At 41.5% G+C, this 27356-nt stretch overlaps 2 protein-coding genes across 4 annotated transcripts in view; one reads left to right on the top strand and one right to left on the bottom strand.

Moving 5' to 3' along the window:
• Positions 1–185: 185 nt before the first annotated feature.
• Positions 186–23248, bottom strand: ndufaf7 (NADH:ubiquinone oxidoreductase complex assembly factor 7). Of its 3 annotated transcripts, none has more exons than XM_078229589.1 (10): positions 23079–23248; positions 22001–22176; positions 20163–20243; positions 19591–19701; positions 16269–16482; positions 14232–14290; positions 13188–13301; positions 11947–12090; positions 6032–6205; positions 186–2606 (listed from the first exon to the last, which is right to left on the bottom strand). In XM_078229589.1, exons 1-10 carry the CDS (start codon positions 23149–23151, stop codon positions 2397–2399), a joined length of 1356 nt encoding a protein of 451 aa, XP_078085715.1. In that variant the 5' UTR covers positions 23152–23248; the 3' UTR covers positions 186–2396. The 3 variants fall into 3 exon arrangements, with proteins under 3 accessions (XP_078085715.1, XP_078085714.1, XP_078085716.1); XM_078229588.1 differs by having other exon boundaries at positions 498–2606; positions 11947–12093; XM_078229590.1 differs by lacking the exons at positions 19591–19701; positions 20163–20243 and having other exon boundaries at positions 498–2606; positions 11947–12093.
• Positions 23249–23428: 180 nt separating this feature from the next.
• Positions 23429–27356, top strand: part of cebpz (CCAAT enhancer binding protein zeta) — a 23662-nt gene continuing 19734 nt past the window's right edge. Inside the window, exons 1-2 of the mRNA XM_078229584.1 lie at positions 23429–23596; positions 25644–27157. Coding sequence (XP_078085710.1) covers positions 23444–23596; positions 25644–27157 — 1667 coding nt within the window. The 5' untranslated portion in view covers positions 23429–23443. The remainder of the gene's footprint in view (positions 23597–25643; positions 27158–27356) is intronic.

Raw genomic sequence — 27356 nt, 5'->3', positions numbered from 1 at the left:
CAGCCCAGCTTCATTCCCTAAAACTCAGTCCAGAATTGCTGCTTCTGTTATTGGGATTGTTATGTACAGGTTAAAAATGTTCTTCTGAATCCACTTTTAGAATTCTGCATACCTTTAGAGTGATTCTATCTCAGTTATTATTCGGGTAATAGAGCACTAATAGTTGGGGATTTCTAATTATTTTTGCACTTTGCAGAAATTTGTTCTTCTACCTCTGAATGGGAGAGGGAGGGTCAATAGTACACACCCAGCATTGTGATCAGCCAATTGGTCTCATTTGATGATCCTTCTAGCATATCATCCCTCCTCACGGCTATAATTGTTTCATTAACCAATATTGCTAACCCACTTTTTTTTATTCTCTCTCTAATCGTCTGAGAACCCTGTAACCAGGAAAGTTTGAGTTGTTACTTGTGCCCTTCAGTCAGGAATTCTTGGCCTGCTGCCATCGAAGTACTGATTTTCACCTGTCAGAGATTTTAATTAAACCTATAAATGCATTGTTTTCCTTTATTATTCCAGTGTCTGCAACATTCAATACAAATGGCAGATTGTATTACAACTGCAACAGCATATCATTACTAAAGTGAAACTGATCTGTCACATGATGGTTTAACTGAGCCTGTATTCCTTATTGAATGAACTACCTAATGTCCGAATTCACAGTGCCAGAAGTGATGACATTAAAAAGATCCAAAAGCAATGTGTTACAAGCGGTTTGAGGGTCTGATTTCACATTCCATTGAAGAACTATTCTGACCATCCACTCAACTGTGAATTTAATGGAGAAATGGTCCAGTTTAGACTTTCTCTTCAATATTCATCTCTGGGAACTGGTGTCCTGAAGCTAGTCTTGCATATATAGGGATAGATTTTCCCTCTTCAAAAGGAGTAGGATCTCATAGACAAATAGCCTTACTACCTCGATCTAGATTAGGCTAACCCCATCCGATATAAACGCTGGCGACAAGGGAGGGTCAGGTTGAAGAACCTTCCATCCACTTTCCTGGAAACACCTGGAGAAAGGTAACAGTAAATACATTGTAATAAGCCCTAAATCTACATTGGATGAAGACAGCTGAGTAGAAGCCTCCCCTTCCTCCAATTGAGTGAGCACCCATAAAGCCAGCAGATTTTCTTTTCTGAGGCACTTCTATTCCTTAAAAGTTCCTCACTACCTGTTTTGTGTTGGAGAGGTAATCATGCTTTAGCGTTGCCTCATTCCTGGCAGGCTTCCTTTGACATGGTAGCAGGAATCTCACCATGTATATGATAAGTCATGCTAAAAGAAAATCCAGCTCACAGAAAGTTACCAACATTCTTACCATGAGTACCAACCCAGTGAAGTTAGAACACGGTTGCCTCAACACAAAAAACAGCAGCTGTAAGGAGCCACGTGGTTCAAAACCAACAAAAATCAAGCAAAGATTTGTAGTTTGCTGATCACTGCCCCAAAGTACCCTAAAGATTTTGTACCACCCTAACCAGTCTCTCTTAGCGGAAATGCTCCAGTCCAGGCAACGTTCTGGTGAATCTCCTCTGCACCCATGCTAGTGCAATCACATCCTTCCTATAATGTGGTGACCAGAATGGCACACACTACTCAAGCTGTGGCCTAGCTAGCATTTCATATTACCCTGCTCTTGTATTCAATGCGTTGGCTAATAAAGGCAAGTATCCTATATGCCTCCTAAACCGCCTTATCTCACTGTCCTGCTGCCTTCAGGGATCTTTGGACATGCACCCCAAGATTCCTCTCTGCTTCTTAGCATCCTACTGTTAATTGGTACCATCATCGCAAAAATGTCCTACAATCAACATCCCAGAAATGACCTATCTAGAGGTTTATCTCTTCCAGCCATTTTGATAATGTTGCTACACAAAAGGGTGAAGGCAGGGAATTCTGTGAGAATACACTGACAGCCGTGTGCATCGCTAAAGTGAAGAGTCAGATGAATTACTTGCCATTTGTTGCCTGACACACTCAAACTTCATATTATCCAGAACAGAGCAGTTTACTTGATTGAGTCCAGAGCCAGACTGTCAATGGCCACTGGGCATCATGGTCACAGTGTGTGCAATCTACAAAATACACAGTAGCAATTTAACAAGTTTGCTTGTACAACAACCACAATTACTACCATTAAAAACGAGAACAGCACCATTATTGGAACATAATTTCATTTATACATTCTTGAGTCATGAATTTCCAGAAGCTGAAATAAATTAGCATCCCTTTCATTCTCTAGTTGTAATAAGATCTGCTTTCCATGAGCATATGTAACAGTTAACAGTTTTTGATGTTACATTGATGATCAGATGTCTCAACATGATACTGTAGCTTCATTTCACCAAGGTGCAGCATGCTAATGACAATCATTTCGAACCAATGTCCTTTACAACTGCAATTCACTGAATCCTGCAACAGGTGGTGCTGTTGGACCACATTTCATGGTCTTCGTGTCTCGTCTTGAAATTACTCTATTATAAGGCAACAAGGCAAAAAACTTGAATCGATTGCCCATTTTCTCAGGATTCATTATCATATCATAGGCATCGATTAGGCCTTTGCGCGTATTTGGATCAGATGCATTTCTCAGCAGTACCTGGAAAGAGTTGAGAGTAGCTGTTAAATCATCCTAGTTGGAGTACAATACAAATGTGTGCAAGAACATACAGATATCTGAATATACTCCACATACATAGGACAACAATACATGTAACAGCTGTGTTTTCCACATTACCAAACTACTGAACACTCCATTCACTTTCCTGGGAACATCTGCAGAAGGGTGACAGTAAGTACATGGCAATAGCCCCTAAGTCTCCATTGGACAGAGACAGCTGAGTAGAAGCCTCCCCTTCCTCCAATTGAGCACTTCAAAGTCATATAGAATGATCCCTGATCATCCATGCAACTCTTGACTCCTGATATTAGCAAATGATTCAGGCTTGCCTTCAATATTGGAAGTTGGGAGCTGATACAGGGATACAAAGACTATAAAGTAGGAGTACAAAGTCTTTGAATCAAAATACTTCATTGCACTTTGTGCTGGCATCTATAGATGGTGGTTCTGGGCCAAAGATCAAATCTTCCTAACAAAGATCTTCACCAAAGATCCTTAGACAGCACCTTCCAAACCCATGGCCCCTTCCATCTAGAAGGACAGGGCAGCAGAGACATGGGAACACCACCACCTGCAAGTTCCCCTCCAAGCCAATCACCATCCTGTCTTGGAAATATATCGCCATCGCCGTTCCTTCAAAGTTACTGGGTCAAAATCCTGGAATTCCCTCCCTAACAGCATTGTGGGACAATCCACAGCATGTAGACTACAGCATTTCAAGAAGGCAGCTCACCACCACCTTCTCAAGGGCAACTAGGGATGGGCAGCCAGCGACACCCATGTCCCACAAATGAATTTTTTAAAAAGTAAATCTAATGATTGGTTTCGGAAGATCAGGCAGTATTAACATTCACTACTTGTGTATTACTCAGCACAGCAGAATAGAGCATGCAATGGTCGACTTTTAACTATTACACCATCAATTTGATGTTACATTCATACTAGTGTCTGTCTAAATTAGGTACCAAATTGGTAGCATAACAACATTAAATTGTAAATAGTCACCTCCTGCATACTGTCTGGCCAGGGTCTTGTAAAGTAGCAAGCATTTATGTTGCATCGCGTCCAGTATATGAAAAAAGCTGTCATGATATGGGCAACATTTAGCAACAAAATGGTGTAACTCAATCTTCAAATAACCATCTGACCCATCTAAACAAAATACTTAGTTCTTAAGCTTTTGGCTGATTTTACTAGAATACTGTTCTATGTGCTCCAGAAAGTAGAAAAGAGTCACAATTACATCACATCACTCCAGTCAAAAATGTCTGCAAATAATTACTCTGAAGTGGAGTAAACATTATGTCTATAAACATGACATACAATGTTCACTCAAATCTACAACCAACAAGTGAATGAGTGATCAGTTAATTTGTTTTGGCGATTGAGGGTAGAACTTTGACTAGGACACTGGGAAAATTCTCTGCAGTACTTTGAATGTTTGTAAGGGATCTTTAACATGGCACCTGACAAGGCAATTAGCTCTGGTTTGAATGTCTTTTTAAAAGGATGCCACCTCGAGTAATACAGCATTCCTTCAATATGTCAGAGCGTCAACCATGTCTATAAACACAAACCCAGAAATGGGATATTATGACTGCTACGTAACAAAGCTGACTGGTTTCAAAACTGTTACTTTTGATGCACTGTGAGATGCCTGAGAAGGTGAAAAGTACTATATAATTGCATAAAAGCAAATGACTGCGGATGCTGGAATCTGAAACCAAAAGAGAAAATGCTGGGCTCGAAATGTCAGCTCTTTTCCCTCCTTACAGATGCTGCCAGACCTGCTGAGATTTTCCAGCATTTTCTCTTGGACTATATAATTGCAATTGTGTCCATTCTTCTTCAAGACTTTACAACTAGAAGCTTTGCTATTATAGCTAGCTTTCTCCATATAATAAAAATACTTCTGAGTAGCATGCAAACTGTCAGGAAAAATAGTAAATTACAGATTTTTCCATTATTTTGACCATATAATTTTACTTAAATGAAAGCAAAATATCGAGTTGAACATTTCACACATACAGATTTCAGTCAACACATGGGCATTGCTCTGCCTATATCAAAGCAGGCTCTCAACACACCGACAGAAAATAATCTGATTTAGATAATGGAATAGGGAACAAAAACCACATGCAAATGAAAAGTAAAGATCATTTAATCGGTGAATGGACATCTGAACCATCCTTACGAAAGATCCTAGTCCTTTATATACCTACACAATCCTGTGCCAAATAATCCTATATTGTTGTGGAGAAACAATGCCTGTTCTTTTTATTGTTAGTTGCAGGAGAGTATCATCTATTATGTTCTTGATGACACAGAGTATTGTGTCTATTAATAAAAATACAATCCTATTATGTAAGAAAAGGGACAGAATTTGACAACAAGTACTTTTTCTAACCCTGAGACTCCTACATGACAATCGTAAGGAGCAGCTTCCCTGAGGTAAAGAAATGAGCAAAGAAATTAAAAGCAAATAATCACTTTGTAGAAAGCAGAGTATTTAATGCAGATGACTAGAAAGCTGTACTAAGATGGGTGCTTTTTTATTATAATTTTGATTAAAATTCTAAAATGGCTGACTTGGCCAAACAATCCTTTGTCATGAACTTTAATCAATGTGCTGTGGAAAAGTGGAATTAGCCACATGGTAATTCCACCTCACTGAATGTAACCGAGTCTGAGAGAACAGAGTTCCAAGTTGGATCAATGAGTTGAATAAGCTGCTCTCAGCCAGAGCAGTAACAGAACTGTTACAGTCCACTGTTGTGTCTCCAGGTTAGGGAAAATTAACCAGGTTGTTGCTCCTGGAAATATCCCTGCTGGAAAATGTGCACCAGTGGCTGCTGGCTGAGGTTGGGACTCGAGTGGCTGTCATGCCCACTACCTCTCTGTTACTTTGATAACACTCACTGTCAGAACCCGTTGTTGAGGAGTAGCTATTCTGATGAGGAAACTATGAAACTGCACCAATAAATATGATCTGGAACCTTCAGAAAGAAGAAAGACTGAAGTAGGAAAAACGTTCAGGGAAAGAACAGCAATCTTGCAATATGAAATTTTTAATCTGAAAATTCCATGTTGAAGCATTTCATTTCTTCAGTTCTCCAAACAAATCAGTGCATAATAGATTTTGCATATACAACCACAGCAATATTGTCTGAGTCAGTCAACAAATACCAAAACAGATGGAAATCAGATAAGTTTGAGTACACTCTGGATCCTCTCATAGACTCCAAGAACCTCAGCTTGATCATTCAACAATCTAGGAAATTGCCAAGTGACAGTGGAGGAAGAGGTCAAGAGAAAATACTTTGGTTGGGCTCAAAACCCAATCAAAGACAAAAAATAGTTGGAAACATAAAGAGGGAAAAACAGAATTGTTGGCAACATCCTACCTGAAGTCGCACATCAACGCCCATATTCTTCAAAAACTCATGCTGCGGAATTGGACCTAATGCAGTCACTTTACCCTCTGTCATTTGCCGAAGGTAGCTGAAATCAACATCTGCCGTCAGGTCTGCGGTTCCAGGCGCTGATAGTACATCATGTAGCTGATGCCCACGAAAACCCTTCACAAAATAATGGTTATTAAGCACGGAACATTAAGAAAGATAGTTAAACACATCCAGAAATATCTGCTCATAGATGTTCCTCTTTAGAACAAAGCACTTGTGACAGAGAAAGCACTCAATGTTTATCTTCAAAGTAGAGAGGGCTTTTATTGGTCAACATTTGAATGATTATCTGGTTTATTCAAGGTCGTGTATAATTTGTCAATTTGCATATTACCACAATTCAAATGACTAAGAATGCAACTCTCAAAAATAGTTCGAAATGGAATTCATTTTATTAGGATTCAATGAAGATTGCAGGAGGGCATGTACAATGTGTCAATCTGGTGAAGTTACAATAAAGGATTACGTGCATGCCAAATAGCGAAATCTGCATGCGATAAAAGGAGCTAAGCGATCCCACAACCAACAGATCAGATCTAACCCCTGCAGTCCTCCACGTCCACTCGTGAATGGTGGTGGACAATTAAACAACTAATTGGAGGCCCTCAATGATGGGGGAGCCCATCATGTCAAAAGACAAGGCTGAAGCATTTGCAACAATCTTCAGCCAGAAAGGCCAAGTGGATGATCCATCTCAGCCTCCTCCAGAGATACCCAGCATCACACCTGGCAGTCTTCAGTCAATTTGATTCCGTCCACATGATATCAAGAAATGGTTGAAGTCGCTGGATACTGCAAAGGCTATAAGCCCCGACAACATTCCAGCAATAGTACTTAAAACTTGTGCTCCAGAACTAGTCGTGTCCTTAGCTAAGCTGTTCCAGTACAGCTACAACACTGGTATCTACCCAGCTATGTGGAAACTACCCAGGTATGACCTGTACACAAAAAGCAGGACAAATCCAACCCGGCCAATCATTGCAGGAGTTCCTCAGGGTAGTGTCCTCGGCCCAACCATCTCCAGCTGCTTTATCAGTGACTTTCCTTCCATCAAAAAAGATAAGAAATGGGATTGATCACTGATGATTAGACAATGTTCAGAACCATTAGTGACTTCTCAGATACTGAAGCAGTCCACGTCTAAACATAGCACGGCCCGGACACCATTCAGGCTTGGTCTAACATAGAACAGTACAGCACAGTACAGGCCCTTCGGCCCTCGATGTTGTGCCGAGCTTTGTCCGAAACCAAGATCAAGTTATCCCACTCCCTATCATTCTGGTGTGCTCCATGTGCCTATCCAATAACCGCTTGAAGGTTCCTAAAGTGTCCGACTCCACTATCACAGCAGGCAGTCCATTCCACACCCCAACCACTCTCTGAGTAAAGAACCTTTCTCGTACATCCCTCCTATATCTTCCACCATGAACCTTATAGTTATGCCCCCTAGTAACAGCTACATCCACCTGAGGAAATAGTCTCTGAATGTCCACTCTATCTATCCCCCTCATCATCTTATAAACCTCTATTAAGTCTCCTCTCATCCTCCTCCGCTCTAAAGAGAAAAGCCCTAGCTCCCTCAACCTTTCCTCATAAGACCTACCCTCCAAACCAGGCAGCATTCTGGTAAATCTCCTCTGCACTCTCTCCAATGCTTCCACATCCTTCTTATAGTGAGGTGACCAGAACTGCACACAATATTCCAAATGTGGTCTCACCAAGGTCCTGTACAGTTGCAGCATAACCCCACGGCTCTTAAATTCAAATCCCCTGTTAATAAACGCTAACACACTATAGGCCTTCTTCACGACTCTATCCACTTGAGTGGCAACCTTCAGAGATCTGTGGTTATGAACCCCAAGATCTCTCTGTTCCTCCACATTCCTCAGAACCCTGCCGTTGACCCTGTAATCCGCATTCAAATTTGTCCTACCAAAATGAATCACCTCACACTTATCAGGGTTAAACGCCATCTGCCATTTTTCGGCCCAGCTCTGCATCCGATCAATGTCTCTTTGCAGCCTACAACAACCCCCCACCCCATCCACTACTCCACCAATCTTAGTGTCATCAGCAAATTTACTGACCCACCCTTCAGCCCCCTCCTCCAAGTCATTGATAAAAATCACAAATAGCAGAGGACCCAGCACTGATCCCTGTGGTACACCGCTGGTAACTGGTCTCCAGTCTGAAAATTTTCCATCCACCACCACCCTCTGTCTTCTATGAGATAGCCAGTTACTTATCCAATTGGCCAAATTTCCCTCTATCCCACACCTCCTTACTTTCTTCATGAGCCGACCATGGGGAACCTTATCAAACGCCTTACTAAAATCCATGTATACAACATCAACTGCTCTACCTTCATCTACACACTTAGTTACCTCCTCAAAGAATTCAATCAAATTTGTGAGGCAAGACTTACCCTTCACGAATCCGTGTTGACTATCCCGGATTAAGCTGCATCTTTCCAAATGTTCATAAATCCTATCCCTCAGGACCTTTTCCATTAACTTACCGACCACCGAAGTAAGACGAACCGGCCTATAATTACCAGGGTCATTCCTATTTCCTTTCTTGAACAGAGGAACAACATTCGCCACTCTCCAGTCCTCTGGCACTATCCCCATGGACAGTGAGGACCCAAAGATCAAAGGCTCTGCAATTTCATCCCTTGCCTCCCAAAGAATCCTAGGATATATCCCATCTGGCCCAGGGGACTTATTGACCCTCAGGTTTTTCAAAATTGCTAATACATCTTCCCTCAGAACATCTACCTCCTCCAGTCTATCAGCCTGTATCACACTCTTATCCTCAAAAACATGGCCTCTCTCCTTGGTGAACACTGAAGAAAAGTATTCATTCATTGCCTCTCCTATCTCTTCTGAATCCATGCACAAGCTCCCACTACTACCCTTGACCAGCCCTAACCTCACCCTGGTCATTCTTTTATTTCTAACATAAGAGTAAAAAGCCTTGGGGTTTTCCTTGATCCGACCCGCCAAGGACTTCTCATGCCCCCTCCTAGCTCTCCTAAGCCCTTTTTTTTAGCTCATTCCTTGCTACCTTGTAACCCTCAAGCGACTCAACTGAACCTTGTTTTCTCATCCTTACATACACTTCCTTTTTCCTCTTGACAAGACATTCAACCTCTTTTGTGAACCATGGTTCCATAGAGAACATAGAACAGTACAGCACAGTACAGGCTAGTAAGCAGCAAATAACATTTGCACCACACGAGTGGGATCTTGGGTTCATGTCACACTATCTGTAACCCCCACAGCTTGCCTGGGCTTGCAAAATCTCTCTAACTGTCCTGGCTGGAGACAATACACATCTCTTTAATCTGTAACCCTCTCTCCACTCACATTGTCTGTACCTTTAAGACTTGATTACCTGTAAAGACTTGCATTCCAACCATTATCTTGTAAATTGAGTTTGTGTCTATATGTGCCCTGTTTGTGAACACAACTCCCACTCACCTGATGAAGGGGCAGTGCTCCGAAAGCTTGTGGCTTGTGCTATCAAATATACCTGTTGGACTTTAACCTGGTGTTGTGAGACTTCTTACTCTGGTAGAGATGTTGCCCTGGAGAATGCACCAGTTGATGGTGACTGACAGCTAACTGCCAAGCACTGTTTGAAATTTAAACTACGCAGCTTGACTCTGATTGGTCAAATCCTTGCTCAAAGAAATAAACAAGCAAATGGCTGTCTCTTTGTTTAGCCGAAACGGACGCAATATCTGAGTATGTGTTTTCTGTCTACAAAGAACAGGGCCCTGTCTATTAATACATGTAACTTCCATGACACGCAAATGTGCCACACTGCAAGCCTGACTAACAATCATAAATTGCTTATCAGCATAATTCTTAGCATGCTGAGGATTATTTTGCAAATGTTGGGTGGAATATTATGGCCTCGCTCATCCCAAAACTGTAAAATTTCGCTTGAGGTAAACAGACCTTTCCATGGTCCACCCCTCGCCCGCTCCGATTCCCATGGTGGGCGGGGTGGTAAAATTCCAGCTATTGTCCAATCACAGAATCACAGCTAATGTGGACACTTTTGAATTTTGCAAGCACAGGCTGGTTGAGTACGATCCATACCTTGATTGTTGCAAACAGCAGAAGGGGCATGCTGTTTAATATGATCCATCAGTATTTGTAGTTTCTGGCCCATATACTTAGCATCCCACTGGCACTGAAATTCATATACCACATTATTCATTTGTGAGATAGACAGAATGTCCTTTTTGTTTGATGGCAGCATCCTATTAGTGGAGAAAACCACTGGTATTGCTACCGCATAGTGGCAGTGTTAAACTGAAAGCAACACTTGTTGCTAAAATCTTTGAGATACCTTGCTCTTCCAGGGTATTCTAAGATAGACAGGGTACTTTTAACTTTAACCTCTCCAAGACTGGAAAACACATCCAAACATGCCATGTAATCACCTGCTACGATTTCTACTGTAGGAAGCAGATTAACGTGCACATCTTGAGAGTCATGACATTTCATTAAAATATTTAATCCACTCTTTCACAGTGCAGGTGGCCGAATTTTCTATGACTTGGGAAACCCGGTAGTCAAATGGAGTTGGCACATCTGCCTGGAGGAGGCAAATGCTTTTTACATCATTCCTTCTGGCCAATCCAGGAAATCTTCAGCCTCTCCCAACTGTAGCCACTCCTTCCCTGTTAAGATCCTAGCTTAGTTGCTAAGATTCCAACTTACAAACCCCAGATTTCTGGCCTGCCCCATAATTAACTGGCACTCCCCCAACACCCTTCCATCATCTCACTACCTCCCAGCATATATTCAGCTCATTAGATCTCTGTATCGCACAACAATGTAGACTGCGATTCAGTGCAATACTGAGGAATGCTGTATTGTCCTAGCTGCTAGCTTTCAGATGAGACATTAAAGTAAAGCTTTGTCTGCCCCCCCTGGGGCAGTATTTGAAGAAGAATGTGGGATTTCTCCCTGATGTCCTGGCCAATATTTATCCCTTGACCATCCTCACTTCAGTGGCTGTAAAAACACTTTGGAAAGCCCTAAGGAGATGAAAGATGTTTATAAATCTAAATATGTTCTTTTATTTATTTTTTTGCTAATCACTTATTAGTGATTAAGTTTTATAGTTTTTTTTATTCGCTCATGGGATGTGGAAGTCCCTGGCTAGACTAGCATTTATTGTCCATCCCTAATTGCCCTTGAGAAGGTGGTGTTGTGCTGCCCCCATGAACTGCTGCAGTCCATGTGTTATAGGAACACGCACAATGGTGTTAGGAAGGAAGTTCCAGGATTTTGACCTAGCGAAAATATTAATGAATCCTATCAGTTAAAAAAAGACAACTTTGGCTTTGGGACTGCCTTAGACTGAATCATTCAAGTAATCCTGCAATAACATTTTTTTGAAATTTGTCATTTGCGGGCATATAACATTTGTACTAGTTAAAAAACCGAATGAGTTGAGGTTCAGTCACTGAGTTATTAACTCAGTTATTGTGTTGTCATCCATTATAAATGGTACCTTCACAGTATGAATTTATGTAGAACAGTTTTCAAGAAATTATTTAATTAACCATTAACACTACCCACTCCTCAGGAAGAAAACAAAATACTCAGATCAGTAGCATTAAGCGTAAAACTAACCACATCCTCTATTTTTCTTTCAATTCTATGGCATACAATGTCAGAATCTGAAACTCTTAAGGTTCATATTTAATAATAATATGACGAGTCAAGAAAAGGAATTTCCACTCTGTTGCATATACCTGGGGGATCATTATAGTTTGATGGGAGGCCTCCGAATACTAAAGATTCATTAAAAATATATTTCATTGAACTTACCCTAAATGTGTCGGTTTTTGTTCCATTATGACCATAGTCAGCTATTAGTGCTGCTCCCCCGTCTTCAGCAATTCGACTGGCCAGATTCTGGATGATGACACCAGCCTCAGGGCAGATCTCTATATGGTCTCTGTCATCATCTCTCTGCTGGAAAGGAAAATAAAAACAAGAAATGTAGAAAATACAGAGCGAAAAAGGCATATTCTGCTCCCAATACAGACAAAGAAACCCTCTAAAACAAACTGGTATTTTAACCTTTCCTGAACAATCACCAATAATCCCCATTAGTTATGGTAGACCAAACTCATATATTTGGATTTCTAACACAGTGATGTGGAAAATAGGAGGAGGGGAGAATGTGACATGCAATGTTTCATCAATTGAAGTAACCTCTATCTTTACTTTTCTTGTGAGAAACTGTGGTAAATTTTACATTGACTTCTCTAAACCTCCAAAGCATCTATTGATTCAATAACATTAGCATTTATGTCTCCACATCTCTGTGATAGAAAGGTTTGATTATAGCTCTTTTAACATCAGTATCTGTGTTAATATAATTAGCCTTTATTGAATTAGAGCTATCACTGAACTATATAAAGAAAACTTATTCCAAAATATTTAATATTCCAATGCAACTCTCAACTAGTTTGATTATTTACATATTATTCTAATTTCAGTCATTCACTTCAGTATTTCCTTTGTCCCCATTATTTTTCAATGTGCTCACTATTTTGTAACTAAGAGTTGGGAATGTTCACAGTGCAATAATTGGAGATAAGTGGACCATCCACGAGCAATACGGGTTCATTCTCTCCACTGGCTCTTGCCTTTGTTAAGCTACTCTATCAAATGACCAATCCAAATCAGAAAAGGATAATGTGGGATTATAAGGGAGAACGTTGAACACCATCCTTGATAACATGGTATGTTCGCCATATGACACAAAAGGCAAATCCAACATAGAAATAAGAAGGTTGTCTGTTTCTCTCACTGTTTGTACAACAAGCATGATGAAGTAATTACTGTACAGGAGTTTTTCATTTAAAGTTTTTTTTAAACTGGATATTCACACCATCAATTACTGCTGGGATTCCCCTTTGCTGCCTTATCTTTGGCAGATGTTTGGCTAAAATCCTGCTTAAGTAGGAACTCTGAGGAAATTCACCCAGTGGATTACTAAAAATTGAACAAACGTAGAATAAACGCTGCATACAGAGGTGCAACTTTTTGTTTTACTTTACCTGAATCAATGCTTTGGAAGCCAAAGTGGCATCAGGTGCGAGAACAAACCGAAGCTTTCCTGGTGACTTCGGTTCAATGTCGATCAGTATTTCACGCCATCCTTGCTTAGTTTTCTGTAAGTGATGAATATTTAGTAATTATAAAAATATAATGGCTGCAGTTTAATAAAGGTAGAGCTAATATTTTATCACATGCTAATTAGTTAACGCTAATCAATTTTGCTAGTTTACCTCATTCAAGAAAATACAATGTGTTATTTGAAAAGCAGTCATTTTTCATTAAAGCATAATTAAGTGAATACTACAGAACACACAACATCAATTATTTATCTGCCTCATAGTTTACAAGTAAACTTGACATTATTGCTTTGATAAAGCAAATTATGGTGCCACGGTTATAGGGAAATATTGACCGTGAAAGATTTAACCCTTAACATTAGGTATAATTAATAACTCACCTGTAAGTGTGGATTCAAACTATGAAAGGGACAGTTCAGTGAAATAATTCAAAATTATAGTCGTAGTTACTATGACATCTGATTCTTTAAAGTTGTGATAATACTGCAGAGACACTGCTTTGTTGCACCCTAAATGATTTGCAGTCATGATATCACAACTACAGAATTTAAGTAGCTGCCAAAACTGCAATCATTCTGCCATTTTAGAATCTGTTTCTTTGTTGCCTTTTTAAAAAATAAGAGCATAATATTATATGAAGTCAAGACCAACATTATTTATGTTTCATACTCGAGTTCATTTACTTAAACAAACAGGTTTGATCCAAGTTTTGTAATCTCTGGGTGCACTGAGTAGAGGATTTTGTCATTTAGTAAAATAATTCCTTGAACTAAAGATCTGAGGGAGAATGGAAGACTTCCATTGTATTTGTCATCCTGAGTGACTTTACTAAATAATCAATCCATTTCCTCTCCTTAGCTGGAGAAGATTAATCAGAGATCAAGGGGATGAAATGAGGAACTGAAGTTGTAAAACAGGTACAGAACAATATTGTCAGCAGCATGATGCAAGATTTGATGCTTTTACCTGAAACTTGTGGATTGGAAGTACATCAAAAAACTCATGTGCAAGATAAAAGCTGAAAGCTGAAAAAGAAACGCACATAGATTGACACACATGGCCATATCACGATCCCAGCTGGTGTTACAACTGGACAGGAAGATCCCAGAATGGGATCAAAAGGTCATAACGTTTCTTTTTTAGAAAACATGGAGAAACAGAGTCACAGGACCATTGTTAATAATAATAAATAAAACATTTATTAAACAGGAAAAGGTTGATCATGATACAATATTCCTTCACTCCCCCCTTAGTTCCCAAACATATTTAAAGGTTAACACAGGTTACAAACTATATCTTGGGCTATAATGGTCACAGTATCACAGTTCCTTTCACCACACATGCTGGCTATGATAAGACACACGCTCCACTCTGAACCCAAGTGAATGTCTGTGGATTTCTCCTCAAAATCCCCCACATATTCTCATACCGTAAGGCACCTTGTCTGATTGAACTCTGGTTTCCACACGGTGATTTTAAATTCCATTTTCAAAAAGACACATTTTTAAATCTTCTTTTAAACAATGCTTTCCCTCAGTTGTTTGTATTAAAAAATCCACTCCAAGTTTTCCAAACTACACTCTCAGACAAAGCTTCTGCTCCATTTTTAACAAGAAATCCAGCATCTGGGTTTTATGGACGGAACTCTCCCAAAAAAATTCTAAGTGTTGAATTTGTGTGAAAATTGGAATAATTCACGCTGGTTTTTCAGTGGGAGTTCAGAGAAGAATCTCCCTCGCTCTGTGTACTGCAGAGGGGGCAGGGCATAGCCCCACTGGAAAGGCTGAAATCAGTTCTGCTGAGCGGGCTACTGCGCTTGTGCCGATCTGTCAGTGCCAAGATCGGCACATGCGCAGTGGCCCCGTATTGGTGGCCTTCTGATTGCTGGCCAGCTCAAACGTTGGCCAGCCTCGCGACCCCCACAATGCCGGTGTCTCTGCACCCCCACGACCTAATCGCTGGCCCTCCGACTATTCCCAGGACCAGCCCCAGCCGCCCCTCTCCCCTCTCCTGCCCGCCCGCCACAATCTCCAGCCATCCCCTCCTCCAATTTCTGGTACGGAGCAGAAGCCACTGGAAATCTGGCACTGGGAGACGCAAGCTGGAATCTAATGCTCACGCAAACCCTGCGAATCGGCCTACGCGAGAAGCTCCCAGCCCACTGTGCTAAAACATTAGCGCTGCTGGATGGAAGAATCGCGGCTTAGATCTCCCCGTTCAGGATTTCTTTGTCTTGACTATTGCACAAACTCTTCACAATTGCTTTAACTATCGATTCCCAGACTGTATTAAGATGGTACCAAACTTTTGATTTACTCCTGAAGTCAATTTTCCCACTTTAAATCTGGTTACTTAAAATGATACCTTCTAATATTTAGCAATACAAATATAAATCCCTTAAACTACCTTTGTTTTCTTGACAATAAGACAGAAGAAACATTTATTTACTTCAATAACTTTTTTAAATTCCTTTCTATCTTTCTGAAACAATAGGTAAAAGGATGATAATTTCATCCAAGCCACTTTAATTACAAATAATTTGGACCCATTACATCCCAGTTGATGATAGATGAGGCTGAAAAAGGTGTAGACACAATTCTGCTAAAGATTTTACAATTTTAACATTTGTAAGGTAAGTTGTCAATTATATGGAGTTGAAATAGAGTAGAAAGGCTTTGAAGCGATCACTGAATCCTAGGTATCTAATTTTCAGGGAAATGTTCAGAGAAAGTGTTGAATGCAGTAAAGTCAATGTTAAAATAAATGAAGCAGTTAGATTTGGAAGAACTTGTAAATTACGTATATTCAATCAACTTCAGCTTTTTAAGAAATGTTCCATTGTGAAGATGATATTTATGCTCCAGGCATCACACTTCCCTCTGTCTGTCATACTTTGGTATTAGAAATTCACATTTAATTTTTCTATTTCATGCCATTCTATCTTACAATTTTTTTCTTAGTTTCCCTCCTCTTATATTTTATTTAATAATGGGATGGTCTCACCTTTAGGTACATCCTGTAGATCCCTGTACCATGAGATTGGAAGCCCTGTTTTGGTAACACCTGTCTTATAAATTGTACCACTGGGATCATGTAATAAATGCTGCTCTCCTTCAGTGAGAAGCTGTGCTTGAGTTTCACCAAGCTTTGGGCTAACTTCAACTAGATGCACTGAAATCTCAGCTTTCTTCAGCACAGAATGAAGTTGGCTGAAGACCTAATTGTACAAACAAACATTGAATGTTAAAAATAAAGGTTTTCCGAAGGAAGTTCACTTAAAATACATGACAATTGAAATAATCAACTTGTTTAGTTTAAGACAACAATATAAACCCAAGACTGTTCATTTGATGACCACCTGTCATAATTTTGTTCCTCCTTTTTTATTTTCCTCTTTATTGTTCGAAGTTTTTATTGTTGTTCCCAATCCCTGACTTGGAAGGAAAGCAAGTGCGCTGTGTAAAAATTAAGATTTCTTGAGATTTCACTGGGCTCTGGAAGTCCCATGAATTAGACAACTTTGAAAAGTTCTTTGCTGGTAACGATTCCAATTTGGGTATCCTGCAGCCAATGCGTAACCCTAGAGTGAAGGCAGTAATATTTATAATGTGGGGATACCGGTGTTGGACTGGGGTGGGCATAGTAAGAAGTCTCACAACACCAGGTTAAAGTCCAACAAGTTCATTTGGAATCACAAGCTTTCGAAGCGCTGCTCCTTTATCAGGTGAGATAAAGGACTAGATAGTTCAGGCAAAGTATATGACACAATTGAGTCGCAATGTTTGCTTGAAGTACTGAAATAGGTCAAAGATACATCAATGCCGAATAATTCTGAGCTGAGAATGTATAATTAGGCATTGAATAATCAACACTTTGTAAATGAAATGAAAAAAGTAAAGAAGGGCAGTGTCAGTTAGATTCACACAATATCATTATCTGTTGAACTACCCTAAAACAGGCATAGGATTTAATATGCCAATGTAATTTGTCAATTTTGCAACACCGATGGGTTTCGCCAGCTGCATTAAAAAAAAGAAAATGCCCATGTCTGAACATCCTGGGCAGAATTCTCCCACAATAAACTTTGAAGTGTTGAATTCACGTGAAAACTGGAGTAATTCACACTGTTTTTTCAGTGGGAGTTCAGAGAAGAATCTCCCTCACTCTGTGCACTGCAGTGGCCACCAGCGTGAAAATCACTATAAACTAGGGGGCGGGGTCTATTCCCACTGGAGAGGCTGAAATCAGCTCGCTGAGCGGGCTACTGTGCATGCGCCGATCTGTCAGTACCAAGATTGGTGCCTACGCAATGGCCCTGCACTGATGGCCTCCCGATTGCTGGCCAGCACTGCGACCCTGCAACGCCAGCTCTTCCCCCCCCCCCTCCCCCACAGGCCGATTGCTAGCCCCCCGACCATTCCTGGGCTGAGCTCCGACCCACTTCCTCCCGGCCCACCCCGATCTCCAGCCACGCCACCTCCTCCCACCGATTCCCCCCGACAATTGCATTCCCCAAGCAGGCTGACCCCCCCTCCCCCAGCCCGCCCCGATCACTGGCCTCCCTCCTTCCCCACCAATCCCGACTGCAGAGTGGCAGCGGGACCCCCTTCGCCCACCGATCACCTCCTAGGTACTGCCCTCGGGCAGTGTCGGAGGCCCAGGCTGGCACTGCCAGAGTGCCAATGCCCAGGGGGCAGATGCCCAGGGACCCCGATTGCCTCCCCTTCACTCGAGCAGGGGTCGGGCCACCAGCTCCCAGAAAGTGGGGAGCTAGTGTAATCCCCACCGGAGTGAAATACTCTGGCAGGGTGGGAGATGCTAGCGGGCCCGAAGACTTCAGTCCCAGGTCCGCTAATCACATTCAAATAATATTGAAATGACCATTTAAATGGTCTGTACGTCTCCCCGCTGATTTCCAGCACAGAGCAGACGCTGCAGGAAATCCAGCGCTGGGAGACGCAAGCGGGGCGCGAACATCGTGTAAACCCTGCGAATCGGCCACCGCGGGATTCTCCTGGCCCACTGTACTAATTCTTTAGCGCAGCGGGATGGGAGTATCGTGGCCTCTTTCTTTAAGAGAAATTGCATTTAACTAAACTAAAAAGGATCAATATTTAATTTTCAAACAAATCTATAAAAGTCAGTTTAGCTTAGCTAAATTCATGGATTTCAGTGACTGTGAAACAGTGACTTCCATAACAATGAGCACCATGTTCTCAGCAACATATGTGAAACACCAGAAAATATATGGTTCACATTTTCCAAAGCATTGAAATTAAACTACTGACTATCTTTTCCCCATTCTTTCTTATATTATTAAAATATTTTCTACTTTTAAAAAATCATTCATGTGAAGTGGGCATCGCTAGCAAGGCCAGCATTTATTGTCCATCCCTAATTGCCCTTGAGAAGGCGGCAGTGAGCTGCCTGCTTGAATCGTTGCAATCTCTGTCATGTAGTGCTGTTAGGGAGAGAGTTCCAGGATTTTGACCCAGTGACAGTGAAGGGACAGCATCCAAGTCAGGATGGTGAGTGATTTGGAGGGGAACTTGTAGGTGGTGGTATTCCCATGTGTCTGTTTCCCTTGTCCTTCTTTATGGTAGTGATCATGGGTTTGGAAGGTGCTGTCTAAGGAGCTTTAGTGAGTTAATGCAGTGCATCTTGTAGAGGGGACACATTGCTGCTACTGTGCTTCAGTGGTGAAGGAAGTGAATGTTTGTAGGTGGGGTGCCAATTAAGTGGGCTGCTTTGTCCAGGATGGTGCAAGCTTCTTGAGTGTTGTTGGAGCTACACTCATTCAAGGAAGTGGAAAGTATTCCATCACATTCCAGACTTGTGCATTGTAAATGGTGGAAAGTTTTAAGGAGTCAGGAGGTGTTACCCAACACAGGATCCCTTGCCTCTGACCTGCTCTTAAAGTGACAGTATTTATATGGTTAGTCCAATTCAGTTTCTGGCCAATTGTAACCCCCCAGGACAAAGGTGGACTTACAATGAAACATACAATGCTGCAGCGTGGGCCCCAGCCAATGAGGCCAGGCCAGATAAAGCCAGCAACAAAGGAGCACCAAAGCTGCAATATTCAATTACAATGGTTTGAATTCATTATGAAATGTACTATAAAATAAACCATTAACCATACTATCATTAAAGGAAGCTGAATTATATTTAGCACAATTACAAAACATAGGAGTGTAAAGAATTACTAAAATTAATACCTACTTTTTTATATGTACTGGAGATAAGATGGTGAGTCATTATCAAATTCATGCTCTGGAATTTTAGTTTGTGCATTCATAAAACCAAGAAATAGTTGACATCTTACCCTTAGAGTGTCACTCGCTAAAGTACCCCTGCCAGGCCCAAGTTCTACGAGTTGAAACGTCTTTGGTTTACCAGCAGCCATCCACTCACTTACGCACCACACTCCAAGTAGCTTGAGGTGGGAAGAAAAAATACTTTAGATAACTCTTTAATATAACTGATGTAATTTAGCTACAGTCCAAAGATGTGCAGGTTTGGTGGATTGGTCAAGCTAAATTACCCCTTAGTGTCCTGTGATCTGTACGTTGGGGGTGGGTGGTGGGGAAATTAGTGGGCTAAATACATGGGGTCATGGGGATAGGGCCTGGGTAAGATCCTCTGTTGGAGAGTTGGTGCAGATTTGATGGGCTGAATGGCCTCCTTCTGTACTGTAGTGATTCTACAATTCTATGATATAGTAAATATGTGATTGTTATCATATGCATATCATTAATAACAGTCCATTTCAATAGTGCATGTAGTGTTAGCCATTCCAAAGCAGGTTACATTCTAAAATTATTCAAAATATTGCTTTCTTACAATCAAATTGTTCTACTAATGATCAGAATCATAACTAGTTACTCATAAGCTTACTTCTCCGAAGATCTGACTAATTTCAGGTGATGTAATGAAGTCTCCTTGTGGTCCTAGAACATCCCTGTGTTGATAATATCCCTGGAACAGATTACATCAATAATCTCAGTTAATAATGCACACACTTTGCTAATTTACATAATTATGCTTTTAAAAAAGATATATACAGTAATTCTGAAGCAGATGATTGGTCAGTAATTGTATAGCTGAAGATAAAGAAAGAAAAGTCCTTCACAACTTCAGGGCATCTCAAAACATTTTTTTGCCAATTAAGTATTTTCAATGTGTAATCACTGCTGTAAGGAAGGAAAGTTTGCCACCCCCAACGTACAGATCACAGGACACTAAGGGGTAATTTAGCTTGACCAATCCACCAAACCTGCACATCTTTGGACTGTAGCTAAATTACATCAGTTATATTAAAGAGTTATCTAAAGTATTTTTTCTTCCCACCTCAAGCTACTTGGAGTGTGGTGCGTAAGTGAGTGGATGGCTGCTGGTAAACCAAAGACGTTTCAACTCGTAGAACTTGGGCCTGGCAGGGGTACTTTAGCGAGTGACACTCTAAGGGTAAGATGTCAACTATTTCTTGGTTTTATGATTGTCATTGATGAAGACGAACATCTCGCCAAGGCCATCCCCACACCCCCACTTCTGGCCTTCAAACAACCACGCAACCTCAAACAGACCATTGTCCGCAGCAAACTACCCAGCCTTCAGGAGAACAATGACCACCACACCACACAACCCTGCCACAGCAACCTCTGCAAGACATGCCGGATCATCGACATGGATGCCATCATCTCACGTGAGAACACCATCTACCAGGTACACGGTACCTACTCTTGCAACTCGGCCAACGTTGTCTACCTGATACGCTGCAGGAAAGGATGTCCCAAGGCATGGTACATTGGGGAAACCATGCAGATGTTATGACAACGGATAAATGAACACCGCTCAACAATCACCAGGCAAGACTGTTCTCTTCCTGTGGGGGAGCACTTCAGCGGTCACGGGCATGCAGCCTCTGATCTTCAGGTAAGCGTTCTCCAAGGTGGCCTTCACGACACACGACAGCGCAGAGTCGCTGAGCAGAAACTGATAGCCAAGTTCCGCACACATGAGGACGGCCTAAACCAGGATGTTGGATTTATGTCACATTATCAGTAACCCCCACAGCTTGCCTCCTGGACTTGCAGGCTGTCCTGTCTGGAGACAATACACATCTCTTTAACTTGTGCTTAATGCTCCCTCCACCCACATTGCCTGTATCTTTAAGATCTGGCTGGCTGTAGGGATTCGCATTCTAATCAGTACTCTGTAACTTGATTTTTGTGTCTCTGTGCCCTGTTTGAGAGCACATTTCCACTCCATCTGACGAAGGAGCAGCGGTGTTTGCTACCAAATAAACCTGTTGGACTTTAACCTGGTGTTGTTAAAACTCTTACTGTAAGGTAGGAAATACAGCTGTGAACTTGTGCACAGAAAGATCCCACAAACAGCAATCTGATAATTACCAGATAATGTACTGATATTGATTGAGGGATAAATATCCTTACTCTTCCCTAAATTAGTGCCATGGGATCTTTAATATCCACCTCCAAGGGTAGAAAGATCCTTGCTCTAATGTCTCATCTGAATGATTGCACCTCCAACAGTGCAGCACGTTCTGCACTGGAGTGTCAGCCTAAAGTTTGTGCTCAAGTCCTGAAGTGGGACTTGAACCCACAACCTTCTAACTCAGAAGCGAACATTAATTCTTAGTGGCTCAGTTAGTAGCACTAAAATAAGTCTATGCCAATTGTAGTAATTGTAATAGTCAATGATGAATTATATACCGTGACAGGATTGGTTAACACTTCTCTCATATATTCCGCTACTGAAATTGGGCCGGTTGACTTTATTTTTGAAATCAGGTGCTTTAACATCATACTATCCTGGTTGCTTTCTTTTGTACTTTCCGATGTTCTGGAGCATGATCTCATCCATTGAGTTGCGCATAACCTTCCACATACTGCAAGAAAGGAAAAGAACATTGAAGCAGTATTCCAGGTACACCAATGCGACAACTTATGCCAATCAAACAATTTAACTGTACATTACTGGGGGGATCTGAGTCTGACAATGTGACCAATGTGAAGAAGAATCTAGAAAATCCTCAGTTCGTTTTTTTTAACGTTTATTTATTAGTGTCACAAGTAGGCTTACATTAACATTGCAATTAAGTTACTATGAAAATCCCCCAGTCACCACTCCAGCACCTGTTCGGGTACCCTGAGGGAGAATTTAGCACGGCCACTGCACCTAACCAGCACGTCTTTCAGACTGTGAGAGGAAACCGGAACACTCAGAAGAAACCCACGCAGACATAGGAGAACGTGCAGACTCTGCACAGACAGTGACTGAAGCTGGGAATCAAACCCGGATCCCTGGCGCTGTTCAAGCTATATCAAGCTCAGGAAAATGAGTTTTTTTTTTCAAATTTTAAAACTGGGAGAACTGACAATTTCTCCTTAAACTGAACTTTAAGGGTAAAGTCATGATTGAAATTTGACATAACTCTCTTCATTTTCAGTACAGCCCGGGGAAAAATTCAGACAAAGGGTCATCAGGGCTCGAAACGTCAGCTCTTTTCTCTCCTTACAGATGCTGCCAGACCTGCTGAGATTTTCCAGCATTTTCCCTTTTGGTTTCAGATTCCAGCATCCGCAGTAATTTGCTTTTATCTAATATTCAGAATGGGTAGATACAATCAGTAAGATTAACGCGCAGATTGCAATTGGGCACTCGGGGAGTTATGTATTTTAAAAGTGCCATGTGGATCAGGATTTGATTTTGACTTGAAACAGAAAGACAAACTTGTCAGCGCTGATGCTGACAACTCGGCACTCTGACGGTTTACTCCACAGCAAATACCTGGAGAGGTTTTTCTAGAAATATCGGAGGAAAATTCTCTGCATAAATACTTTAGTCCGGGAAGGAACCTCATCGTGTCCAGTTTAATAATTTCCTGCACCTAATCTCTGTGAAAAGCCATAGCAACCGGCAGTTCATCGGCAGGGCTTATATATAACCTTCAACCTTCCACCCCTCACCTCTCCCGGGGTCATATTGGCAATAAACAAAGACTAATAAACATCGTTTTAGGTCTACTTGTCGCGATTATGTTGATTTATTATTTGCAAGTGTTTGATTTTGGTTTATTTTTAACCAGTTTTCTGGTTTTTTTTGTGACGGGCCTCCCCCCCCTCCCCCTCACTAGGCACGTAGCTGTTGACAAGATGGCGGCGGCGGCGAAGGAGCTCGAGCCCGAGCCGCTTCTGGAAGATTCGGACAGGGAAGAGGGCAGCCATGTCGAGTCGGAGCGCGGCGACGCGGAGGAAGTGGATGATGAGTTCACGTTCGATGTGGTGCGGCAGCTCGGAGGGACCAAGGTGAGCGAGAGAGAGAGGGGGGGGGAAGGGCCACATGCCAGCGTCAGGGCTGCCTGGGGTGGAGAGGTGCCTCTGTACACGTGGGGGAAGTGTACTGCTGCTGCTTGTGTCACCAGTCGATCAACCGCATGGGAGGTTTGAAATACTTTAATGTCGCCCCCCCCCCCAAGATTTGCTGTGCCTGCAGTGGCACAGTTGGTTAGCACTGCTGCCTCAAAGCGCCAGGGACCCCGGGTTCGATTCCCGGCTTGGGTCACTGTCTGTGTGGAGTCTGCACATTCACCCCGTGTCTGCGGGAGCTCCGGTTTCCTCCCACAGTGCAAAAGACGTGCTGGTTAGGGTGCATTGGCCGTGCTAAATTCTCCCTCAGTGTCCCCGAACAGGCTTTGGAATGTGGCCACTAGAGGACTGCAACTTCATTGCAGAGTCAATGTAAGCCTACTTGTGATACAAATAAATAAAAGTTCCGCAGTAATACTCTCACCTCTAGAATAGGTTCAAGTCTGCATTCCAGGACACCAGCATTACATATAATACAGAAAATAGAAGCAGAAATAAGCAATTCGGCCCTTTGCGCCTGCTCCACCATTCATTTTGATCATTGGCTGATCATTAAATTCAATATTCTGATCCCACCTTCCCCGATACATGATCCTTTTGTATAGAATAGAATCACTGCAGTGCAGAAGGAGGCCATTTGGCCCATTAAGCCTGTACCACCAATCATCCCACCCAGGTCCCATCACCATAATCCCAGGTATTTACCCTGCAATAATCCCTTGACATTAAGGGGAAATCTAGCATGGCCAATCCAACCTAATCCACACATCTTTGGAGTGCAGGAGGAAACCTACACAGGTATGGGGAGAATGTGCAAACTCCACACAGACTGTCACCCGAGGCTGGAATTGAACCTTGGTCCCTGGCACTGTGAGGCAGCAGTGCTAACCATTCTGCCTCCCTCTGCCACCATGCTGCGCTTTTTGTAGCCGCATCATCCAGGACTTGACAGACAACAATCTAGGCTGACACAGCAGGCTCCATGCTGAGGGAGTGCTGCGCTGTTGGAGGTGCTGTCTTTGGGATAGGAGCGGTCCCGTCTGACCTCTCAGGTTAATATTAAGGTATTCTATGGATAAATATCCCTCTTGTTGCCAACGTTTATCCCACAAGAACATCACAAAAAACAGATTCGCTATTCATTGTTGTTTATGGGCATTTACTATGTGTAAAGTGGCTGCTGTGTTTCCATGTTACAACAGTGACTATGCTTCAAAAGTACTTCATTGACTGTAAAACACTTTGAAATGTCTGGCCATGAAAAGTGTTACAGAAATGTGAGTATTTTTATGATAGAATGGTCACAGCACAGAAGGAGGCCGTTCAGTCTGTTGTATCTGTGCTGGTCCTCGGGGCAATTCACTTAGTGCCACTCTCTGCCTTTTCCTGGTAGCCCTGCAAAATTTTCCTTTTCAAATGTATGATCAAATTAACTCTCTTACAAAAACCTTGATTGCCTTTGTTAGGCAGTACATTGCAGTTCCTAACCACTCGCTTCATGAAAATATTTTTCCTCGTGTTGCCATTGCTTCTTTTGCCAATTATCATCAATCTGGGCCCTCTGGTTTTCGATTCTTCCACCAATAAGAACAGTTTATTCTTACCTATTATATTCAGACCCCTCATGATTTTGAATATCTCTATCAAATTTCCTCTCAACCTTTACCAAGAAGTACAGTCCCAACTTCTTCAATCTACCTCCATAATTGAAGTTCCTTATTCATAGAGCCATTCTTGTGAATATTTCCTGCACTGTCTCTAATGTCCTCACATCCTTCCTAAAGTGCGATGACCAGAACTGGCAGTTGAGGCCAGACCAATATTTTATACAGATCTATCATAATTTCCTTGCCTTTGTACTCCAATTGTCCCAATTGATAGAGCCAGGATGCAACTTGTGTTTTAAAAATTGCAAGATGCTTTGTATTCCACATACGTTTGTATATGTGGTATTGTCTCTATGTAATCTTTTTTCATTTCTCCACAGGCTGACTATGTAATGCTGTCTTCCATAAATGATAATGATGAACTAGTTGATGGTGGAAAAAAGACGGCAATAGATGATCTGGAAGAAGGTGAATTAGAAGCTTTCATCAATAAACTTGGCATAAGCAAATATTCTAAAATTCTGCTGGAAGAAAATGAAGAATGCACTGAAAAAGGAAACCAAATAAAGGAGAAAGAGAAAGCTGACAAGAATAAAAAAAATGAAGGACTGAAAGAGAAACTCCAAGATAGAAAGGAGCAAAAGAAACTGCCAAGAAAGAAAAGAAAGAAAAATCTCATTCAGGATAATGAAGTATCTAGTACATCTGGGTTATCTGGCAGGAAATCCAAACAACAGGTCACTTTTGAATTTCAGCCCAAATCATACTTATTGGTAAAACCAGGAGGAAAGTGGTATGATGCGGAATATACCAAAGAGCACAGCTCTAAACCACAAGATGAATCATTGGTCGCACAGTATAGGAATTTAGCTAAACAGCTGTATGAACATGAGACCAATCTGTACAAGAATAAGAAAAATATACAAAAAGGAGCAAACTCAAAATGGATGAAAACTGTGGTCACAACAGGCACATTAGCAGACAGAATGGCAGCTATGACACTTATGATTCAAGATGCTCCAGTACATACTCTAGATTTTGCGGAGGGATTAATCAACCAAATCAAGAAGAAGGGAAGTCGGCGGCAATCCTTAATTGCTTTGACCACGTTAACAGAACTGCTGATCTCTGACCTGCTTCCAGACAATAGAAAACTACAAACCTTTTCCCAGCATCCTTTTCAAAACCTAGAGAAGCTTGCTAGTGGGAACAAAGATGCCCGAGACAAGCGATTAATATTGTGGTACTTTGAACACCAGTTGAAGCATCATTTTGCGGGATTTGTGCAGGCGTTAGAAACTTTGGCCCATGACACTGTGCAGGCAACCAAAGCTTGTGCCTTGGCAACAGTCCATGAGATCCTATGCAATAAACCAGAGCAAGAGAAAGCCCTGCTGACCCAGTTAGTGAATAAATTAGGAGACCCACAATATAAATTGGCCACAAAGGCCTCCTACCTTTTGGAAACTTTGCTCCATAAGCATCCCAATATGAAAGTGGTTGTGTGCTGTGAAGTTGAGCGACTTCTGTACAGACCTAACATTTGTTCAAAAGCTCAGTACTATGCAATTTGCTTTCTTAACCAAATGGTCTTGAGCCATGAAGAGAGTGATCTGGCTGGAAAGCTAATAGCTGTTTACTTTTCATTTTTCCACACCTATGTTAAAAAGAAAGAATTAGACTCCAAAATGCTAAGTGCATTGCTGACAGGTGTTAATCGTGCTTTTCCTTATTCCAAGACTGATGATGAAAAGATGATGGAACAAATGGATACTTTGTTCAGGGTTGTCCATGTTGTGAACTTCACCACAAGTGTTCAAGCACTAATGTTACTATTTCAGGTGATGGACTCTCAACAAGCCGTTTCCAATCGATATTATGTAGCGCTCTACAGGTAAAATTTACTTGTCTGAAGTTTTTTTACAGTACTGTTACACTGCTCTTCAGCACAAGTTGGCAAATGGAAATTACTGGGTTTCAACAGCATTCATTACAATTTTCACTTTAAAAGAAAAACGATATCCCTTGGCAAGTTGGTACAGTCAGTGCATTTGTACTTCTCAACTTGTATTCAATTCCTAGATATTAGACTT

This window comes from Mustelus asterias, chromosome 15, assembly GCF_964213995.1.
Source record: "Mustelus asterias chromosome 15, sMusAst1.hap1.1, whole genome shotgun sequence".
Lineage (NCBI taxonomy): Eukaryota > Metazoa > Chordata > Chondrichthyes > Carcharhiniformes > Triakidae > Mustelus > Mustelus asterias.
The sequence above is the reverse complement of the archived record's forward strand: the minus strand, read 5'-3'. Positions and strand labels throughout refer to the sequence as shown.